The following is a 23,997-nucleotide window of genomic DNA, read 5'->3' as shown; positions in this document are numbered from 1 at the left end:
AGAGAAATTTAAGAACTCTCTCTCTCGACGCATAAGTATTCCGTATCTACTTTGAGAAGACAATCTGCATTAACGCTGTGGAACAAGAATACTTTCCCTGTGATTGTATTCGGACCAACGTGAAGTAGATTCGTTCATCGTTTGCTGGTGATTCAACGTGCGATCCTGGAAATTGTGTTTGGAGTGCATCGAACAGGTTAGTCGATTCTCCCAACACTCGCTTCCAACAAAGAGGAAGAGGACCGCCAGTTCCACCGGGGCCGACACCAAGGCCGTTAAGCCCGCCGAGCCCCCCGAGCGACACCAAGGCCGTTAAGCCCGCCGAGCCCCCCGAGCGGACCAGTGCCCATGGCCCCCATGCCACCGACACTGGCACCACCTCCCGCCCCGAAACCGCTGCCCATACCAAAGCCACCGCCGACTTCACCGACCCCGCCGAGCATTGGCATTACTCCGCCGACGTAACTGCCCATGCCAGCATAGCCACCCATTCCGGCGCCCATCCCGACGCCACCAAGCGGCAGGAAGTTCTTCTGATCGCCCACACCACTTCCTCCAGTCCCTACCGTTCCTCCTGTCGCCGCATCCGGTGCATGAGCTTGCAGTTCATTTTGCTCTTTCAGCGTCCGATCGCTGCCGCTCCTCACAGGACGTGCAGCTCCGCCGTGCACAGTGAGGACGAAAAACACCACAAACATGACACAAGTCCTCGCCGTCTTTCGGTTCTCCATTAGATTCGATCAGGTGAGGTTGGCGTGCTAGAAGATGCTCCGTCCTGATTTGCTTGGTCTTTGCTTGCACGCATGGAGTCTCTAGCTCGAGCCTCTTTTTATAGGGTGAAGATTGATGGTTGGTGACAGACGTGAGTTAATAACGGAGAGTTTCTTGTAAATGAAAGATTGATCAGCGGTCTCAGCAAACAGAGCCGTCTCGGGAAGGAAATGTCTTTCAATTCTGCTCAGATTCGGTAAATTGGAAACGGGAGAAAATTTATGTACCTTCCTGTAAAAACAAAGAGCAGTGGTGGGTTTTCTGAGGCATTACATTTCCAATTTTTTTATGGTGTTAGATTCGTAGGATATAATTGATATATGAAAAAGAGAAGCTCCTGACGACAAAACTATTTCCATTGGTAAATTTCTGAAAGAGCTAATAATTATTAAAAAAAACTATTGGTAAAAAAGGTTATCGCTATTCTAATTTTCCCAAAACTCGTTAGTAATCACCGAGTCCCAACAATTTTATAACTTTTCATTTACTATTTATAAATATCAGCTTCTCTTATCTTCTTTCTTTCCGACACTTCAAATTAGCTAACTCTGATACGAATTTGCTAATATTTTTTTGAATGACTCACCAACTTTTTTTCCCACTAAATTACCAGTTAATTTTGAGTTACAAACTCTCGTTTTAGTTAGTTAACGGGTTTTTAAATTATCAATTTCTCTTATTTCTCTTATCAATATACGAACTTTTATTTACGGGATAATTGTCCAAAAAGTAATAAAATTATTGTACGGCAGCTAATTTAGTCTTAAACCATTCAATTGTGCCAATTTAATCTTGAACTTTTGACGATTTGCTAATTTAGTTATTCCGGCCAATTTTGGCTGAAATCACTGACATGGATGCCGACTGACTATTGACCGTCCTACATGGTGTGGTCGGCACTAAAGTAAACAATTTTTGCATTTTTAATTTTTTTTTGAATTTTTCCTTTTTTTCCTTTTTTTTTCTTTTGCTTGTGGCTGGGTTGCCCTCGCAAGCTACAAGGTTCGAGCCCTCACCAGATCTGACGAAGGCAGCATTCATTTGTGGTCGGTCGCCAGCCATGGCCGGGTATCAGCCAAACTGGCCACAGGCGAAAGGAGAAGAAAGAAAGGAAAAAAGAAGAAGGAGAAATTTAGATTTTCAAAAAAAAAAAAGCAAAAATTATCCACATTAGTACCGGGAGCACCACATAGGATGGCCAGCGGTCGTGTTAGCGATTTCCCATCAAATTTGGCAAGAATGACTAAATTCGCAAATCGCGAAAGATTTAAGACTAAATTGACACAATTGAAAGGTTAGAACTGAATTGGTTGCCAGACGAAAACTTTTAGGACAATTTTCCCTTTTATTTACCTTTCTTGCGAATGTGTTAAAGCTACCAACTATTATATAAATGACCAGCCTTTATTTGAGTGGCCTATCACTTTTCTTTGATTAAATTACCAAACAGTTTTGGATTATTAATTCTAATTCGAGTTGCTTATCACGTATGTTTATCTTCTTTTAATGCACTAACCTTTTTATCAAATTACCACTTTTATTTGTCTTACCTGTTAACCTTTTAAATTGATCAACCCTTTTTAGAATTTACAAATCTCAATTAGACTGAATAACTTTTCTACCAAATTTATTTTTCTTTACTTACTCCTATTGAGTTTTTTTTTTTGGTCATAAACTCCTATTGAGTTAGTTAACATTGTGTTTTTATTTATACTGGCTTCTCTTGTCTTTGGTAAAAAACTGTTTATAATATTATCGTTTACCAACTTTGATTTATTTACAAAAAGACAGTTTATCAATTTTCTCTTATTAGCAGGGGTTCGAAGTTCAACCTTAGGGGACCTAGGCCCGTCCTCGAGGAACCCTGACCTAGTCACTGAAATTTGCGATTTGGGTGCTGACGACCCTATATGAGCGCTGGGATCCAGTCCTGACCTCAGTGGACCTGAGGTCGACTACTTGGGACCCCGGCTTGGCCTTGAGAGACCTAGGCATGGGTATTAAGGTCCCAGGCCCGACTAATTGGGACCTACGCTTGGACTCAAGGGACCCGGGCGCGATTCTCAAGGTCCCGGCCTAGCTGTTGAGGCCTTGAGTTCGAGTTCGAGGTCTAGTCATATTTTGTAAAGTTAATTTTAATTTTTAGAGGAAGAAGTGATTTTCAGTGATTTTCCTAAATTTAAGCAAAAATTATCTTACTCGAGTTAGTTACCATTGTTTATTTCTTTATTTTTTTTCAAATACCAACTTCTTTATCTCTGACAAGGAAAGGTTTATCTTATTGTTTACCCGCTTTTATTTGTTAACAAATATTAGTTTATCATTCTCTTATTTGCTTGGGTCCCGGATTCGGCCTCAGAGGACCCATACCCATCCTTGGGGGGATTCGGACTTCGCTGCCAATGTCTTGAAGGCATGAGCCAGGGTCTCGGGCTCCGCCTATGGGGACCTAGCACCAGTGCGGAGGTCCGAATCCTTAACTAGGGGACCCGAGCTTGGCCTTCGAGGACGGGTGCCAAGGTCCCTAGCCGACAGCTTGGATCCTGGGCCTAAAACCGAGGTCTAATCATATTTTGAAAATTTAATTCTATTGCAAATGGTGAAGTCATTTTCCTGTATTCAAGCATATGGTTTCCGTTGACTTGTTTTTCGAAAGCATCCAGCTATCGGAAAATGAAAAAAGAAAATGTCCTCCAACAGTAATATTTTGACAAAACAAGCGGACCCTAGATTACTTCCAAGTGTTTTGAGGCACTTGTTAACAACCTTGAAAGTATTTTAATATTCAAGGCAGCAATAACACATAATGCGAAAAAGAAAAACAGTAAACCTTCTTTAATTGCTTCATTAACAAGCGCCACAGGGACATTAACAAACCTGCAACTAGCCATGTGATACTTGCTAGGAGATGGACAAACTAAGTGGAAAGAGTTCACCAAAAGAAAGTTGACTACTCGAGAGGGGGCTTATAAGACGAGATACTGAAGTTCCATTTACTTCCATTTACATTACATGTCAAAGGCTCAACTCGCAGAGTTACTATGCATAACTACTCATGTTTCTTGTCGAATTCCGCCCCATCACTTAGGATTTTGTCACAGTGGCTGAACCACGTCGATCAGACATGGTCCTACCGTGTATTTCCGGTAACAAACTTAACGAGATAAGTTTGTCGCGATCGAATCAAAACGCATGTTTTCCCTCTTACAAATTACATCCCTATCTTAGTATGCATTTTCATTTCTTGATCATAAATATAAGGTCCTCTGAAAATATTTTCCCCTACCTGCGCGCTTCTGTCGTTCAACCTTCCCTAGCACGAACCTCGCCGAGCAAACACTGATGAAGTGATCTGTAGCATTTTTATGACACATTTGCTTTTAATGCACCATTTAAATTTGTCAGGTGTATCCATTAAATACTAGGAGGACATGAATTCTCTGCCACACCTGAGACCTTCGTACAGATGGTGGGCATGCAAACCGGAAGTTTCAGCTCTCTTATCAGTAGCTGCATTGATCTTCCGTAATATACTTAGAACGCACCATATTTGAAATTTTATTTTTTTGTTTTTAGAGTTCCGCTCCAAAAATCAAGTTTTCCTTCTCGAAAAATTACAATGATAGCAGTTAGATAAACCGTTTTTCCTAAAAGCTTAATCCGTAAGAAAACGAGTCAATGTAAATGTGTTTATAGCATATTACTCTGCGCTCCCTTCGCGAATAAGTTGGTCCTTACACTCGCAAAAATTGAGAGGGAATGCTAGAATTTACACTCTTGAATTATATTCTGATAGTACATTGGACAAATCCATTTCCCAAAAACTATGACTTTGCGGGAATCCTAGTAAATATGCCTGTGTTTTAACACTTGCCGTGTTCTATTTTTCGATAGTCAATCTCATGCGCAAATTGTCTCAGAAAATAATCTTTAGAAAAGCACCAAAGGTAAAAGACGATACAATGAGAATCTAAAATCACATAATTTTTGAAAGAGTTCCCACTTTTCAAAAAATTTCTTTAGTTTAAAGTTTGAAATTACAAAACCACAAAAGAATAATGATGTTGTATAGTTTTTTAAAACTTAATAAAACCAATTCATGTTGATCAATTTTATCGAGAAAAATCAGTAAAAGTAACCCGTGCATCGCATTGTAATTAAATTACTGTAAGTCAAAACTTTGCCTTTTCATCTGTTTATCTTATTAGGCTTTTTGACAAGAATCATGCATTCGTATCTATGCTTGTAAGTGTTAGGGCATCTGAATATTAAATTACACTTTTTTAATAACTTAAGCTTTTTAAACTATAGGGGTTATTCAAAATTTCACATCTTATGATAGCAGAAGGTAATGCATTCATATGATATATTTCTCTGGTCTCCTTTTTTATCTGCCAAATTCTAATTAGCTCTCACACTACAGTCTTCGAATTTTAGGCAAAATGTGAATCTACTCGTGATGGGCAGTATTATATATTTAAATATTAAATTACATTTTCATCTAACGGTTTAAAATTTTAGACCTAACTGGCCTTGATTGCTGAATCTTTTGCTAACAAGAACTTCCAAAATAGTCCCTTTGAATATTAGTGCAACAAAAGATGCTTTTTACCTTGGCCCCCTCGAACATGATTAGATGTTTATACAGAAAATAAAATGGCTGAAACTTAGTTAAGTTATATAAATCCGGATCTCCCATTCTAGGGTTTTCCAAAGTCTAAAATTGGACAATTAACAATCAAAGTTAGTATCGTCCTTCTCATTCGATCCGCATGCAAGCACTCACTTTGTATTCTTCATCTTCTGGAAAAAATACCACGAAAGCTCCAAATATTTCAAGACACTCACTTGGGAAATTCATTAAAGAAAGCTAACATCTCCACGCGTGCGTTGATATATCGAAGTACAATGACAAAATGCAACAAACCCTAAATGAGAATGGAAGAAAGGACTTCACCTGCAACCTCGAATGAGGACAACAATGTCCTCCACACTCCTAATCAACGACCATAACCTAAACAGTAATCCTAAACTTCTTTATTTGACAATGACCGACACTCAAAGACCACGACACTAAAATTAGGTTTCAAGAAGATTAAATGTGACAAACACCTAGGAATGCTCAAATTTAATCAAGGAAAAACACCCGGAACACCCCCCAATCCACCAACTCCACCGGTCCCACCGCCTACCCCTCCGGCCCCGCTGCCGGGTGGATCACCTAAACCGCCGGCCCCACCTCCGAGACCGCCTACACCGCCCACGCCACCGGCTCCGCCTCCGAGGCCACCTACACCGCCCACGCCGCCAGTCCCACCTCCGAGGCCGCCTACACCGCCCATGCCGCCGGCCCCACCTCCGAGGCCGCCCACGCCGCCCAACCCGCTGCCACCCCCAAGAGGCAAAACCCCAGCGACACCGCCTATTCCAGCAGCTCCTCCGATTCCTTTGCCAATCCCACCGCCACCACCGAGGGTCGGCATGACACCGCCAATCCCGGTGTACCCGCCAGCTCCTGCGAACCCGCCAATGCCGCCGAAGGCAATGAAATTCTTCTTGTCATCCACGCCGCCGCCCGGCGCCTCCGCTGCGGCTGCCGTTTCCGGCCCACTCGCGTGCACTATGACCGTCTCCTCCTTCGTAACCTCACCGCTTCGCTTTTTGGATGCAGTTGCATGCACCGACGCGTCGTCGTTCGGACCAGCGTCCCTCGGAACCTTACGTGCACTTGCTTGGGTCGTTGCCACGAGAACAAGCACCAGCCATGCGCACACCCACCTCGCCATCTCTCTCTTTCTCTCTCTCTCTCTCAAAGATTGAGTGTTCCTGCTTGTTCCATAGCATGAGAGTGGGGGTCATTTATAGAGAGAGAGAGAGAGTGAGAGTGAGACGGTGGGGCGTACGGTTGAGGGTATTGAAGGGGTTTGAGTAAATGACGGTGAAACTGCGGGGTTGTGTTGCAGGGACGATCTCGAAGGGGGGACGGGGGTTTGAATGAAGATGGCAGAGAGTTGGTTGAAACCAGCGAAAAGAAGAGTAGCCATTTATGTGTGCTGCGTCTCGCCGCTTCATGTAGAGGGACGTGCATGCCATGCAGAGGAGAGAGCGCCACTTTTCTCTTTCTTTCTCTCTCTCTCTCTCTCTCTCTCTCTCTCTCTCTCTCGCACTACGACTGGTGCACCAATTCCAGGCGGTCCAAAAAGATCAGATACGGTATCAGATTAATGAACAAGACTCATTAATCACTCTTTAATCCTCTGTGATTAGGGGTTACCAGTCCATAATGGACTTTCATAGGATGGACAATTTTAAAAGGGAAACTTGTCAAACAGCCATTTATCTTACAAAAGTATGTGGTTTTCATGTTACATGTGATTAATGTATTAAAAATCAAAAACTAGTTTTTCGAAATAGTCCCCCCAACACTTGTTAAATCTCATTTTGTTAAATATGCTTTAATAATTTAAAGTTTATTTTATGAAGTATGTGACTTCGTTAAAATGTGGAATTCTAAAAGAAACTAGTTAACATAACTTTCATACGGTATACCACTAGCAAAGGGTAAAAGTTCCACAAGCGACTTCATCCACCATTGATTTTATGATTACACAGCCAGTGTTTGATCGACTAATCATAAACCGGAAAGCTTGAAAGGCCCTAGATTTAGAAGAACACACCAAAATATCCAAATATCAACCCTAGCTCCTTCGTCTCTTCTCGCACCACGCTACGTTCATCGGGTCTCCTTTGACATTTGCGCGACCATCAATCGTCGCCACTACACCTACTCGCAACCATCGCCAATGTCTCTCTCTTTGCCTCTATGATGAATAAGGAGTAAAATACCAAACTTTTTGACCGGAATTTCTCCCGCGACAAAATATCTTTCATCGAAAGTCGTTTTTCAGTTTTTATTAAAGAAAACGGGTTCTGCGCCAGCTCCGAATAAGAAATATCCAGAAAAATGAAGGAACCAACGGCTTCATTTACCGTGACGGAATTTAATCAGTGATAGGATCCATAAGTGTAGTTCTCACAATCAAACCAGATGTAGACAAACCTTGCTGAAATTTAATCAATGAAAAGTTTGAGAATGCTAAGATATCATGCCGAAATTTAATCGGCGACGCAACACCTATGACAGTGATACACGCTAGAATTTAATCGACAACGCGGATCTAGAAATTATAGCTACTAAACATGCTGGAATTTGATCAATGATGCAAGTCTGGAAAATAAAGATACGGTGCAAGAAAGTAAGGTACTGAAATATAGTAAATTTGGGTTGTCCTTTGAAGAGTACGATGTAGCTATTTAAAACCTACAACGGTTATCAATGAAGATTACAAAAAGAGGTTACAATCTGTTACTAAAAAACAATATCTTATTAGTGGTTACTAGAAGTTACAACAATCCTAAAATAGTGGCACAATAACCAACCAGCGGTTATCCTCTTGTCAATTACTTGATGTCGATATTGATGACTTTGTTGATCAACTTCAAGGTCGTCGATAACTTCACTTTGTGTATCGTCGATGAGTTCACTGGTAATTTTATCGATTCTCTTCAAGTTACTGATAATTCAATTAATAAATAACTAAATTCTGCTCTTATCAACTAAGTCTATCATATGTAGATAATAACCAAAAGTTGGTCATTTTTTGATGCAAACACAAACCGGGAATCCCTTACGAATCGAAGGTTGCCCAGCCTCAAGCAGCCTTCGATCTAGGCTGCTTGAGGGCGGCAATCTTTGTCACAGAGAGGGCATAAAAGGATAGAGAGCGACAAAGGCAGAGAGAGAGAGAGAGAGGTGAGCGGGGATGGTGGTGGTGGTGGTGGTGGTGATGGTGGCCGCTGCAAGGGTAGCGCAGTAGCAAGTGGGTTGCGCAGCTCGGACAGAGGTCGGCACGGCTGCGACGGTATAGGACGTCTATGTGCATCGTTTTGTAGTTCGCCGTGGCTCGTGGAAGAAAGAAGGGTGAGTTTGCAAAAGGAAAAAAGAAGAAAACATGGAAGAAGAAAGAAAGCGAAAACAAATTTGGATTGTCCAAAACCTTATCATGTTGATGAGTCAAATAAACTCTTATTTGGTTTAGGATTATTTTCATCTCTCCCGTTTTGGCCTGTAACATCGTGCTGACGTGCCGAATACACTGAGACATCAATGATAATAAATACGAGGGTAAAATTTGCGACACGTGAGCAAATTTCTCTCACCCACCGACTCGGATGCAAGTCCGGTACCTCGCATGGTGCTATCCTTAATGACTCGATAAATACGAACCGTACATAAAAACATCATGTGTGCCTGTGTATGTCAATTGTCGAGATTTATCGAGGCACCCTGCGACTTTTCTGGCTGAAGATCTACATTGCCAAAAACTCGCACAATCTCATTATCTGCTCCCGAGCCCAACAGTTAAAAGCTCCAGTTATGAGATCACCTTCAATTGGATATCACTGCTTGAGATGACGATCCTTCGCCTTACCTATTCGTACGACGGTCAGATAATTGCAATGTGCGCACTTTGTCGTTGCGCACATCCACACACACATACAGAGATGGATAGGCGAGTGATCGACCGACGACGTGATGACTAGGTTTTCATTATCATTTGCTTGGTCCAAAATTTCTACCCCAATGAACATACATAGTATGCTAGAGAGACGAGATTAGAATGGAAATTAAGTTTATAAAGTGACGTGACAGATGTTTACTTAGAATTTTAATACAAACTTGATCTTATCTACACAATTTGACACGTCATTTACAAAAATATATGGCACGTACACTGTGACATCCTAAACTTTGTACAACCGAAAGAATGTACGGACCCTGATGGATTAGGACGCTCGACGATCGAAATCAGGAAAAGAGAATTTGGAAGTTTGGATGTCGCACTAATGCCGCCATTGTCGTCTTTGGAATCGTGAATTTTAATTCTCGGATTCATTTCCATTGGATCAATTATTTCCAACGTCGCACCATCCGTGTGACCCAACTCCTTGCCAAGCCCGTCGCTCTCATTCCCCCCGCCCCAATTTTCTCCCCTTTGCCCGCCGGAACACCACCATCACCGCCGCCCCCTCTCTTCTTCCTTTCTCCTTTCTTTTCTTTTTCTTTTTCCGCTCCGCCACATGACGGAGGAGAAGCACCAAATGGCGCTCATGCTTGGGCCATGCACCCACCGCCCAAGCCAGCCAATGGGATTGCCTGCATGGGAAGGCGAAGAGTCGATGACTCTTTATCTCCCTCACTTTTCCCTCTCTTTTCCCCCTCTACTTCCAGCTGGCTCTCTCTCACTCTCATTCTCTTCCACCAGCTCTCTCACTCACCCTCTCCCTCCCGCTCGTCTCTTCCACTCCACTCTGAGCTCCCCAGCAGCTCGAGTCCACGGCCGCCCGTCCGTCCGACCAGCCGCCATTCCCTCCGCCACCTCAGGTCCTCCTCCGTCTGCTCCGTCCGCGACCAGAAGACGCGGCCAGCTGTCCCATCCCCTCACGTCAACAGCAGCCACCGCCAGCTCGGTCCAGGAACCACAGCACCTCACTTTCTCTCTCTCTTCCGCCAAGAACCGCACGTCGTGCCGCCGCACTCGCCGTGAAAGCAAGTGTGCTCCCTCACTCCATACTAACCATGTTAGTGTTTGCATGTTGAGTTGGGTCTTGGTTTAGACAATGTGATGGCTGGTTGTTGTAGTTGAGAATGGTTTGGTTGTGTTTTTACCCAAGCTTGATGGTTTAGACCTTTGGAAATGAGCTTTGTGGGTCTAGGTTGCTAAACCAAGTTGAAAAGGGTTGTTACATGTTAGTTCGAGCTTCTGGCTTTGTATATTCTTGAATGCATGTTCGTAGGTTTCATATCAAGGTTGTTTCTTGAACTTTGGTCTTGGTTTCCAGAACCGATTTTACTGGACACCCCTTGCTTGTCATTTTTATCACGCTTTTTGTGGTCCGAATCTTGCAAAACTTTCTTCATCAAAGTTGTTCAGAAAATCTTGGACTATAATATACTTAAATTTCAGATTTTTATGAGTTCAAATGGGTTACATGAAGATCCAGTTATTTACCGTATCAAATCCGTTTTATCTCGTAAAACCAGCGACCTTTATGTCTTCTCAAATTTTTGTAAAAATTTCCAGTTTGAATTTGGTCACACTTCCTTACAAAATTTGTTAAAGAAATCCATGTCTACAACATATAAAAATTTCAAAGTGTTTTCAAAGAATTTGGTTTGTGAAACGAGCATTCCTCATGGTTCGTTTTCCCTATTTCGGCGGACCAGTTTTGGTCTGTCTTCGAGCCATTGAAAGTAACGTTTACATAAAGATTCAGAAACTATGTTCCTCATGGAAAATATTTGTTAAGGTCTTTTTTATAACATATCCGAAATCTAGAATTTTTGGAGCCCATTTACTTTGTCTTTGAGTCTGATTTCTCAAGCAATGCAAAACTGCCCAGTTTTTCCAGATTTCAATGATCCATCATTTCCTATTTGAAAACATTGGTATTTCGATTTAATGTCTTCTGGGGTCAAACTCTTTACATCCTGCGCTTTCCAACGAGGTATTGATGGTCTCGATATGATGAGGTAAATTTGACCCTCATGATTGTTTTTGGAGTCCGAGGAGTGCTTGGTAAATGGCAAGATCCCTATGAACTATGCAAAATGTGCATGTGATAAATGAAAAGATCGTTTGTGCGTGTGTTTGTGTGACTAAGAGATGATTGGTGCCGTCGGTCTTCGGATGACAATGCCCCGAGGAGCCTGTCGAGAAAGCGGGATGCTGTGGGCCGGTGGTCCACGTTGCCTAGGAGGAGCCATGCCCTAGATGCTCGGGGAGTACGAATGGGATGCCGTGGTCAGTGGACCTACCGAGCCCGCGCGGGCCGTTGAGTAACCCGGCGTATACTGCAGCAGACCGGACTGAGCGCATTAGACTCTGCTAGTAGGGATGTTCCTCCATGCGTGGCTGGGAAGCGCACCAGACATGTGTCTTGGAGTGGTGATTAAAGTTGATTATTGTCACATAACGCATGCGTAGTGTGCTCATGTGAATTTCTATTCATTGATGGACGATCCTTATGCCTAGTGATTAGTGGCGGAATGAAAAAGGGAGTCTATGCATGCTATGGCTGGTTTGTGGATTGGTCTAGTTGTTTATCTAATTGACCCTCTTGAGGTGCATGACATTATCTGTTTAGTATGGTGCGATAGAGCTTACTTTGCTGAGCTTTCGCTCACTATTTATTGTTGACACTTTTTTTTCAAATCCTTAGCCATGTCAATACTTCCCACTTTGGCCTCTATTAGCTATGGAGTGTCCATCGATTTTTAGGGCCTCCTGTATGAATTTGTGGATCCTTATTTCCTGGAGCTTGTTTTTGTGAAATGTATCGCTATCCTGACCGTAGACATTGGGTCCCTGGCGGGACCCATTCTTTTGGGATTTGTCGCTGTCTACGTTCGTGCTGGTGGACGGTTGGTAGGGCCACTCCCATATTAGGGGGCAGGATGGAGCAGATGACAGTGCTAGTAGCGGGGTCGAGTGAGGACGGTAGTGAGGAGAAGGAAGAAGGAGTGTTTTTGGGTTGATGCGACTATCACTTTTTGAAGATAGAGTCATGTAGTGTTGGGTGATAGCTTCTTTTGTTTTTGATATGGCTGGTGGGTCTCAGTGGATAGCCAGGTTGGAGTAGTTCTGTAGTCTCCTCGTGGGGGCTGTAGCGCACGCCCCTTTCAAGACGAATCCTCTTGTCACCCTTTCAAGACTAATCATCAGATTTTTCACAGGTGGAAGATGCTTCTTTCTCAAGGTCAACATTTATAACATGAATGTGACATATAAACATAGAATTATAGAAATGCTAGGATATGCAAATTATGAAAATACCATTCATCTCATATAATAATATGGGTGACATAAAAGGTGAGTTCACACACGGCGAAACTACATAACTACTCCAACCCGGCTATCCACTGAGACCCACCAGCCATATCAAAAACAAAAGAAGCTATCACCGAACACTACACGACTCCATCTCCAAAAAGTGACAGCCGTGTCAACCAAAAAACACTCTTTCCTCTTTCTCCTTGCTACCGTCCTCACTCGACCCTGCTACTAGCACTGTCATCCGCTCCATCCTGCCCTTGGTATGGGAGTGGCCTCACCAACTGTCCACCAGCATGACGTAGACGGCGACAAACCCTAAAAGAATGGGTCCCACCGGGGACCCAATGTCTACGGTCAGGATAGAGATACATTTCACAAAAACAAGCTCTGGAAATTAAGGATCCACAAATTCATACAAGTGGCCCTCAAAATCGATGGGCACTCCATAGTTAATAGAGGTCAAAGTGGGAAGTATCAGCCTGGCTAAGGATCTGAAAAAAAAGTGTCAACAATAAACAGTGAGCGAAAGCTCAGCAAAGTAAGCTTTATCGCGCCATACTAAACAAATAATGTCATGCACCTCAAGAGGGTCAATTAGATAGACAACTATGCCAATCCACAAACTAGTCATAGCATGTATAGACTCCCTTTTTCATTCGGCCACTAATCACTAGGCATAAGGATCGTCCATCAATGAACGGACATTCACATGAACACACTTCGCATGCGTTATGTGACAATAATCAACTTTAATCACCACTCTAAGATACATGTCCGGTGTGCTTCCCGGCCATGCATGGAGGAACGTTTCGACTAGCAGGGTCCAGTGCGCCAGTTCGATTTGCTGCAGTATACGCTGGATTACTCAATGGCCCGCGCGAACTTTCTAGGTCCATTGACCACAACAACCTGTTCGTACTCCCGGGGCATCTAGGGCATGGCTCTTCCTAGGCAACGTGGACCATCGGCCCATGGCATTCTGCTTTCCTGACAAGCTCCTCGGGGCATCGTCGTCCATAGACCGACGGCATCAATCATCTCTTAGTCACACAAACACACACACAAATGATCTTTTCATTTATCACATGCACATTTTGCATAGTTCACAAGGATCTTGCCATTTATCAAGCACTCCTCGGACTCCAAAACCAATCATGAGGGTCAAATTTACCTCATCATATCGAGACCATCAATACCTCGTTGGAAAGCGCAGGATGTAAAGAGTTTGACCCCAGAAGACATTAAATCGAAATACCAATGTTTTCAAATAGGAAATGATGGATCATTGAAATATGGCAAAACTGGGCAGTTTTGCATTGCTCGAGAAATCAGACACAAAGACAAAGTAAATGGGCTCCAAAAATTCTAAATTTCGGATATGTAATAAACAAGACCTTAACAAATATTTTCCATGAGAACACAGTTTCTGAATCCTTATGTAAACGCTACTTTCAATGGCTCGAAGATAGACCAAAACTGGTCTGCCGAAATAGGGAAAACGAACCATGAGGAATGCTCGTTTCACAAACCAAATTCTTTGAAAACACTTTGAAATTTTTATATGTTGTAGACATGGATTTCTTCAACAAATTTTGTAGAGGAAGTGTTACCAAATTCGAACTGGAAATTTTTACAAAATTTGAGAAGACACAAAGGTCGCTGGTGTTACTAGATAAAACAAATCTATACGGTAAATAACTGGATCTTCGTGTAACCCGTTTGAACTCATAAAAATATGAAATTTAAGTATATTATAGTCCAATATTTTCTGAACAACTTTGATGAAGAAAGTTTTGCAAGATTCGGACCACAAAAAGCGCTATAAAAATGGAAAGTAAGGGGTGCCAGTAAAACCGATTCAGGAAACTGAGACAAAAGTTCAAGAAACAACCTTGATATGAAACCTGCGAACATGCATTCAAGAAAATACAAAATCAGGTGCTCGAACTAACATGCAGCAATTCTTTTCAACATGGTTTAGCAACCTAGACCCACAAAGTTCATTTCCAAAGGTCTAAACCATCAAGCTTGGGTAAAAACACAACCAAACCATTCTCAACTACAACAACCAGCCATCACATTGTCTAAACCAAGACCCAACTCAACATGCAAGCACTAACATGGTTAGTATGGAGTGAGGGAGCACACTTGCTTTCACGGCGAGTGCGGCGGCACGATGTACGGTTCTTGGTGGAAAGAGAGAGAGAAAGTGAGGTATTGTGGTTCCTGGACCGAGCTGGCGGTAGCTGTTGTTGACGTGAGGGGACGGGACAGCTAGCCTTGTCTTTTGGTCACAGACGGAGCAGACGAAGGAGGACCTGAGGTGGCGGAGGGAACGGCAGCTGGTCGGACGGACGAGCGGCTGGAGAGCTCCGGGCGGAGTGGAAGAGACGAGCAGGAGGGAGAGAGTGAGTGAGAGAGTTGGTGGAAGAGAGTAAGAGAGAGAGAGAGCCTGCTGGAAGTAAAGGGGGAAAAGAGAGGGAAAAGTGATGGAGATGAAGAGTCATGGACTCTTCCCCTTCCCATGCAAGCAATCCCGTTGGCTAGTTTGGGCGATAGCTGCATGGCCCAAGCATGAGCGCCATTTGGCGCTTCTCCTCCGCCAAGTGGCGGAGGGGAAAGAAGAAGGAGAAAAAGACAAAGAAAGGAAGAGGAAGGGGCGGCGGCGGCGGTGTTCTGACGATGAGCAAGGGAGGGAAATGGAGGGAAAAATAAAAGTGAGGGACTTGGCAAGGGAGTCGGGATTAATCGATCCAGTGGAAATAAATCCAAGAATTAAAATTCACAATTCCAAAGACGACGATGGTGGCATTAGTGCGAAATCCGAACTTCCAAATTCTCTTTTCTTGATTTCCGTCATCGAGCGCCATCAAGGTCCGTACATTCTTTTGATCGTACAAAGTTCAGGATGTCACAATTCTCCCCTCCTTGAAGAATTTCGTCATCGAATTTCCAATTCTCATTCTTTCATTCGAACAAGTGAGGATATTGTCGTGTCATGTTTTCTTTTCTTTTCCACGTTGCCTCCTCTTGGTCATGATATCGCCATAGCATCTTAACAAGAGGAATGGTTTTATTTTTGAGGGTCCGCTCACTGCGATCGAATATCTGTACTTGTTCCTTAACATATCTTACTCTGTCGTCAACCTGTATAGCTTCAAAATCCAAAACATGTATGGGATCAGGGTCATATTTCCTTAGCATGGAAACATGAAACCCATCATGTACGCTGGATAGTTTTGGTGGTAGTGCCAATCAATATGCCAATTCTCCAACTTTTTCAAGTATCTCAAAAGGTCCTACAAATCTCGGGCTTAATTTTCCCTTCTTTCCAAACCTTGACACTCCTCTCATTGGCAACACTTTTAGTAATACATGATCACCCACCTTGAATTCTAATGGTCTCTGGCGTCTATCGGCACAACTTTTCTGCCGATTATAGGCGGTCCTAAGTCTATCGCATATCACTTTCACCGCATCAGTCGTGACTTGTACTAGCTTTGGTCCTGTCAACTTCCGTTCTCTTACTTTGTCCGAACAGACAGGTGTTCTACAAGCCCTTCCATATAAAGCCTCAAATGGGGTCATGCTAATACTTTTCTGAAAACTGTTATTATAAGCAAACTCCACTAGATGTAACTTCTCATCCCAATTGCCCTTGAAATCAATCATACAGGCCCGTAACATGTCCTCTAACACTCGAATCACACGTTCTAACTGCCTATTCGTTTGTGGGTGGTATGCAGTACTATACTGGAGTTTCGTTCCTAAGGTCACTTGGAGGCTCTTCCAGAAGTTCGAAGTGAATCTTGAGTCTCGATCCGACGTGATGGTCATAGGCACTCCGTGCAATCGCACTGTTTGTTTGACATATAAATCTGCATACTTCTCAAGTGTATAGTCACTCGCATGGCCAAAAAATGAGCAGACTTAATTAGACGATCCACAATTACCCATATAGCATCGTGACCACTTGATGTCCTTGGTAAACCTTGTACAAAATCCATTGTCATGTGTTCCCATTTTCATTCGGGAATTTCTAATGGTTTCAACAAACCTGCAGGATTGCGATACTTTGCCTTTACTTGTTGACATGTCAAGCATTTGGCTACATGCTTTGCAATATCGGTTTTCATCCCACTCCACCAATAATGCTGACGAAGATTATGATACATCTTTATGTTTCCGAGGTGAATACTATAATTACTTCGATGAGCTTCCGTCAAAATTTCCCTCTTTAACTCACCATTGTCAGGCACACATAGACGTCCACGGAATTTTACGATGCCTTCATCCGTCACTTGAAAATCTGTTTTCTTTCATTTCGCCACCTCTTCTCGTATCTTCGAGATTCCAGGACTGTTTGTTGTAATATCATCACTTTCTGTATAATCTCAGGCTCGATTGTGAGTGTAGTTAATACACTTGAAAGGTTCTCTACTTCGAGCTTAAATTCCGATCCGAAAATCTCCTCGAGTAAACACTACTCCTTAGCCATTAGACTTGCTATTGTCAAGGCAGACTTTCGGCTAAATGCATCCGTTACTTTATTTGCTTTTCCCGGATGATATAAAATCTCACAATCATAATCTTTGAACAATTCCATCAATCGCCTCTGTCTCATATTCAACTCCTTTTGAGAGAACAGATATTTCAAACTTTTATGATCCGTATAAATTTCAAACTTCTTTCCATAGATATAATGTCTCCATATCTTCAACGCAAAGACAATCGCCGCAAGTTCTAAATCATGCGTCGGATAATTTAACTCGTACGGCTTTAATTGTCTTGATGCATAAGCAATGACCTTTCTATGCTGCATTAAAACGCACCCAAGTCTTTTGTGGGAAACGTCACTATACACCACGAATCCTTTTGATCCTGATGGTATTATTAGAATCGGTGTTGTAGTTAGTTTTCTCTTGAGCTTCAGAAAACTTTGTTCGCACGCCTCATCCCATTCAAACTTTGTATCCTTCCTCGTTAATCGGGTTAACGATCCTACGAGGTGTGAAAATCCTTCAACAAACCTCTGGTAGTAACCAGCCATTTCCAGAAAACTTCGAATCTCTATTACTGTCTTTGGTCTTGGCCAATTGATTACTACCTCAATCTTGTCTGGGTCTACTGACATACCTTCGCCAGTCACCACATGACCCAGAAATATTACTCGATCCAGCCAAAACTCACACTTGGTAAATTTCGCGTACAACCTATGTTCTCGAAGAGACTGAAGTACCGTCCTTAGGTGTTGTTCATGCACTTCTGGCCCTTTCGAGTATATCAGGTTATCATCGATGAAGACAATCACGAATCGATCCAAAAACGGTTTAAACACCCGATTCATTAGGTCTATAAACGTTGCTGGCGCGTTAGTCAATCCAAAGGGTATAATCGTGAACTCGTAATGTCAATATTGAGTTCAGAAGGCCGTCTTAGGAATGTCTTTTTTCTTAATCCACAGTTGATGATATCCATACTGTAGGTAAATCTTTGAAAACACAGATGCTCTTTGCAACTAATCAAATAAGTCATCAATTCTAGGTAACGGGTACTTGTTCTTAACCGTTGCTTGATTCAATTGCCTATAGTCGATGCACAAGCTTAAGGATCCATCATTCTTCTTCACAAATAGCACTGGCGCACCCCACAGTGATGCACTTGATCGTATAAATCCCCTATCAAACAATTCTTGTAATTGCACCTTTAATTCTTTCAACTCCATTAAGGCCATTCTATAAGGGCTTTTGATATAGGTTCTGTTCCTGGGGCTAATTCTGTGATATCCGAAAATTTCGTAATAATATGTATGTGACGTTGGAAGTTTTCCATGTTCGAAAATGATACTTAGATAATAAAGCTAAGTATTATTTAAGTTAGTATTCGTGCGGACGCGTAGAAATCGTTGTTGGACCACAAATTGCGAGGCGCAAATTCGAGAACGTAATCGTTCCGAGCTCGACGTTTCTAAAATTTTAAACGTTGTTGTGTATGTTAATAGTAGTGCAGTATTAATTAATTTACCGTTGTCTTGGTAATTAGTGGGTAATATTATTGATCAATTTTTGGTTAAGTAATGTTAACCATTTTATTAATTTCTAATTGGTGTTAAATAGGGGGAGATATTCTCACCAAAATATCTCTTCAGACTCTCCTCTCACTTGGCTTATGAAGGAGTAAGCTTGGCCACACGCCACTTGTCCTCTTAAGCCAAGCTTCTTGTTCTAGTTTGATACCTAGCCTTAAGCAATCATTTTTCTTGGCCATCACTCCTTCCGATTAAACCCTTGATTTCTTACACCTGGCCGTAATGGAAAGGGGAAGTGCTACTTGTGAGTGCAATGTATTTATCCACCTCAACGTCTACTCCTCTGGCTCATTTTCATCTTAGTAAATACCGAAGGGAATTTTCAACCAAACCTTAATTCCCTTCTTCACTTTCTACTTTCACCATCACCCGATCCAAAATCTACGAGAGAGCTTTAACTTTTGGGTGTTCAGATTTTACACAAGGTAAGTGAAGATTCTAGAGTTAAGCTAAGTAAATCTACTTGACACTTTTTAACTTGGTTATTTGAGAAATGCTATTCTGATGTGTGATATTAGTGAAGATATTGTGATGGTTGGATATGCTTTGCTGGTTCTGTACATGTTCAAGTGGTTGTGATTTGTTTCCTTAAAGTGTGTTGAAAATCGGCAAATGCAATGGTTAAATCTGAACGTGTAAATGTCATCTTTGAAATAATTGTGGAAACTGTCTTGCTGGCTTTATGTATGTTTAAAAGGGTAGAAAATCATTTTACTCAAAGTGGATTATATTAGGTGAGTGTAAATGATAATTTTGTTTATTTCTGAACTGAGCAAATTTTAGCCTCAAATTCTGATTCTCGTTACTTCTGAACTGAGCGGGTTTTAATTTCAAATTCTGATTCTATTTACTTCTGAACTAAATAGATTTTAGGGTCAAAATCTAGACAAGTATATTTTTAAGAATAAACATATTTTATTGTTAAAATCTGGACATGTCTATTTTGAAACCAAATAGAATTTATTTCCAAAGTCTGAACGTATGTATTTCTAAATCTGAGTAGACTTTATTTTTAAAGTCTAAACGTATGTATTTCTAAACCCAAGTAGACTTTAGTTTCAAAGTCTGAATATATGTGTACTTTCTGAATTTGAGTAGACTTTAGCCTTTTGAGTCTGAACCCGTGATGCTTATTACTTGTTTGTTTGGTTAAGATTTCATTTCTTGAGGAATAGGTGGTGGAGCAAAAAGGTGAATGTGCATAATGAAATGCGTATAAATGCTTATGAATATGGTTATGGCTTGCATTGAAATAATACAGTTCTGTCACCCATAAATCAAAAGGTGACGATACCCCAAGTTTTGGGATGCCCTGCTGTGTGGTATAGGATGCCCCAGGAGTTTCGAGATGCCCCGCTCTGTGGTACGGGATGCCTCGAGAGAGTTCGGGAGGAGAAGTAATGAACTTAATGCATGAGTATGAGTGCTATATACTACATTCTTGTGTTTGAACTAAAATATCATGGAATAATGAAGTGAATGGATTGCTCTGGCATATCAAAGAGGGAAAAGTATGGCACTTATTCATGTTCTCAGCATACTTATTGGCTTTTATGCACTTATTTTGTTGTACCGAGTGAAGTGGTAAGATGATTTTCTTAATTTAAAACTAGAGATTTCATTTACTGGGTCTCGGCCCATTCCTTTATTTTTCAAACATGTAGGATGGATGTTTCACAGCCTCTACCTTTTGGAGTTCCCGTATATCATGAAGCTGTCTATGAAAATGTGTTTGTGCCTGAGTCTGAAACAGTATATACTAAGTGTAGCTCTACGGTCTAGATTGACGTGGGTTTGGCAAAATGGGTTCCTTATCTTTTTTGTTGCATGGTACTTTAACCTTGATGGCGAGTTAGTTGGCCCGTTGAAGGGCTTCGACTTAGATGATGGTGGCTCCACAACGGAGGGTGAAGTCATCGATCCATGATGTCACCAGACTTTTGTTCAAACAGACTTTTGGAGTATAGTCTAGTATGGAGATAGGCAATCTCAACCTACCCAGTCTTTTGTTTTTTGTACGTATATGATGTTTTGTCTAAGCTTGTAAATCTGACAAGTGTTGTTAATAAGAAGCATAAATTTGTTGACTAAACTTGTGTGGTATTCATGTTTAAAACTTGTTCAGACTTTGACTTCCGCTAGCAAAATTATTAATAACATTAATTGACACGTGTCGCGTGTGGCATTCTGGGGCATCACAAATTCAATGACAAATTCAACCTCTTGTTTCGAGGGTAATCCTGGCAATTCCTCAAGAAATACGTCAGGAAATTCTTGGATCACTCGAATTTCCTCAAGCTTCACTTCCTTTTCAATTTGGTCATTAACGACCGCTATACATCCTTGACAACCATTGCTGAGCAGTTGATGCGCTTCTAGTGCCGAAATAAGAGGCATAGTGGGGTTCGTCCCACTTCCAAGAAATTCGAAACTAGAGTGACCCGGTGGATCAAATTGGATTGTTTTTCCATAACAATCGACATTGGCTCGTTACCTACTGAGCCAATCCATACCTATGATGACATCAAAGTCATACATAACTAATACTACCAAATCTATCATCTGATCCGTTCCACCTATAGAGATCTTACAATCTTTATACATCAATGTTAACAACATCTTGTCTTTTAAAGATGTAGAGACATTAAGAGGCACTTCAAGCAACTCAGATTTCAGTCCATACATTCGCACAAAATTGGCCAGCCCAGGAGGTGTATGGTTCGGGGGATGAACCATGCAGAAGTTGGTGGGCCTGTAACGACCCAGTCCGACGAGGACGGAGAGTGGTCGCCGAGGCCAGAGGGCCTGGACAAGGAGGGGCTCCTGGTAGGCTTCTAGGATGGCGAAGGGGGTAGGAATGAACTGAACTGTGCATCGAACAAGGGAAGAGCGATCCTGAGATATATATGTAAAAACTGGAATGAACTCACGGAGGAGCCTTTTGACGTAACGGCAAGCTTTACTTTGGAACTCCAAAGTTAAGCGAACCCAGGCTACAGTGTTACTAGAATGGACAACCTCCTAAGAAAGTATCTGCTTGTACGCCAAAGGACAAAACCGTAAGGCTTGGTATGGAATGGGCCAAAGCGGACAATACGTCAAGTGAGTTAAAATCCAGGGTGTCATATACACTTTACAAAGATGGTAAGAAAATCTCCTGATTGTGACGGGCTTCTATTTAGTATTTAAATACCAACTTGATCTTAACCACGCAATTTGACACGTCGTTTACAAAAAGATATGGTAAGTACACTTAGACAAAGAGGGTAAGAGAATCTCCTAATTGAAAGCTCACACCCAAACGTATTTGACAATCTCTCCAGATATGTCAATGTCATGAATTCTTGATTCATGAAATCTGCAATTAAAGTGAATAATATCCGATAGTCTCCTTCAAGCGTTTTCCTACGCATAAAGTGAAGGCGATTTAGTATTCAAAACGCATGAAAACTCCTATAAAAACAAGCAGCTTCCATCCGTAGGCGAGCACACTGAAGAAGATGGCTTCTCGACTTGTCTCCAAGCATATGCTGATCGCAATTATCTATGCCATTTTCCTGGCCTGTCTCTTCTGTTTCGGTAATTTTTCATGACTACTGAAACTTTTTTATGATATATTTTTCTTGTGCTTTTCCATAATGACATGATTCAGCATCGTCCAAACTCACACATCCTCTCCGTATGTTTTTTGGACTTTGGAAATATAAATGCATGAAAGTAGGTGAGAAATAAAAATGAAAAATTGCTTCGGAAATGAAAATCAAAATTGAGGGTGCGTTTGTTTTATCGAAAACTACGTGATAAAGGAAAATTTTCTTCATGGGAATCGTTTTAATAAAATTGATTAGTTTTCATTTGTTTGGTAGTTTAGGGAAAGTGAATTCCTTCTTGCTAGAAGGAGAAATCGTCTTCCCATGATCTAAACTTGTTGTTTTCGTTCCATGAAAAAACTTTTCCGTAAATCAATTAGCCGTCTAAACATCGGATAATCGGATAATCATTTTCTGGAAAACAGTTTTCCTTCAAACAAACGGATCATGAAATATTAAAAGTTTTCCCATTTCTTATCTATTTTTGCCCAGTTATATTTTTGACTCTACAGAGAATATATCTGCTCATAGTTGCATCCTATCAAATGTTTTCTTAAAGAGATATACCATAATCTTCTTCTTCTTGTATTTTTTGCTTTACAGGGGATGCAAAATACGTCTGCCAAGGGAAATGTGAAGATCTGCCCGACTGCGATGGCGCTTGCCGACGTTATGGATATAATGGAGGGAGATGTCTTGAGCCACTTTACCAATATTGTTGCTGCAATGCCTAAACTCTTATTTTTGCCTCCGTTAGGTTTCATCATTTTGGTTAGTGAAAAGTGATGTAGTATGTTATTTGAATAAAAAAAAGTTGAATCAGTTCTTTTCTATATGAGTACTAAGATATGGTCCTAATGGGACTCCAGCTTCTACTATTAAAATTACATGGATTTCTGCACGTTTTATATCCTCATTTTCAAATTCGATTGAACCATCACATAATCATTTTATTTTATGGGGATGTGTGGATATTGCAAAGGGGCCAAATATGAGAATCATTTGAATGTTGGTTTATATTTTAGGGAGCTAATCGGTAAATATATAGTGTTTCGAAACAAATAATCGAATATAATAATAAAGAAAATACGAAATAAATCAAACATCGGGTTTCCACAATAGATCACGCGCTCCAATGGAGAATATAATTGCACTTAAGTTACTTAAACAATTTCAGTGTTTTCTGAGTCACTGTTGATGTACCTAGCAAGTATCACCTGGAGGGGGGTGAATAGGTGATTTGAGTGAATTTGCAGAATTTAAAGCGGAAATGACTTTATAATCGATAAAGTCTGAATAATAATCAGATTCTGAATGTGCTAGTGTACAGTGCAAACAATATAAAAAGAGATTAGGGATAGAAACAACTGCACACAAGAAGTTATAGTGGTTCGGCTTAGATCAAGCCTACGTCCACTCTCCCACGCTGACAGCCTACTGACTGGATTTCACTATGTGATCAAAGGGATTACAAGATCTGAGTGATATCACTCGGTGAATGATAGAACTTTCTATCTCACACAATCACTTTTACAGAGTATCCCTCAAAATCTCAGTATTTGGCTCAGGAAAGACAAGTAGTAGAATCGAAATGAACTCAGACTTTGGACTTGTTGATTCTCGATTTCATTCTTATCTTCTGCTCCTCATT

General features: G+C 41.4%; 2 protein-coding genes and 1 long non-coding RNA gene across 3 annotated transcripts; 1 reads left to right on the top strand and 2 right to left on the bottom strand.

Moving 5' to 3' along the window:
- Positions 1–275: 275 nt before the first annotated feature.
- On the bottom strand, positions 276–731 carry LOC115694018 (glycine-rich cell wall structural protein 1-like). Its single transcript, XM_030621120.1, has one exon. The coding sequence runs from the start codon at positions 729–731 to the stop codon at positions 276–278; it is 456 nt and encodes a 151-aa protein (XP_030476980.1).
- A 4,923-nt stretch (positions 732–5,654) lies between these two features.
- Positions 5,655–6,647, bottom strand: LOC115694019 (glycine-rich protein 5-like). Its single transcript, XM_030621121.2, has one exon. It carries the CDS (start codon positions 6,555–6,557, stop codon positions 5,904–5,906), a length of 654 nt encoding a protein of 217 aa, XP_030476981.1. The 5' UTR covers positions 6,558–6,647; the 3' UTR covers positions 5,655–5,903.
- Positions 6,648–22,176: 15,529 nt separating this feature from the next.
- On the top strand, positions 22,177–23,179 carry LOC130137751 (uncharacterized). The gene is made up of 2 exons (XR_008816132.1): positions 22,177–22,335; positions 22,950–23,179. It is a non-coding gene; the product is annotated as an uncharacterized LOC130137751 (long non-coding RNA).
- Positions 23,180–23,997: the final 818 nt, after the last annotated feature.

This window comes from Syzygium oleosum, unplaced genomic scaffold (genome assembly GCF_021117445.2).
Source record: "Syzygium oleosum isolate NSW1041296 unplaced genomic scaffold, Sole_v2.1 Sole_v2.01, whole genome shotgun sequence".
NCBI classification, from domain to species: Eukaryota; Viridiplantae; Streptophyta; class Magnoliopsida; order Myrtales; family Myrtaceae; genus Syzygium; species Syzygium oleosum.
The sequence above is the reverse complement of the archived record's forward strand: the minus strand, read 5'-3'. Positions and strand labels throughout refer to the sequence as shown.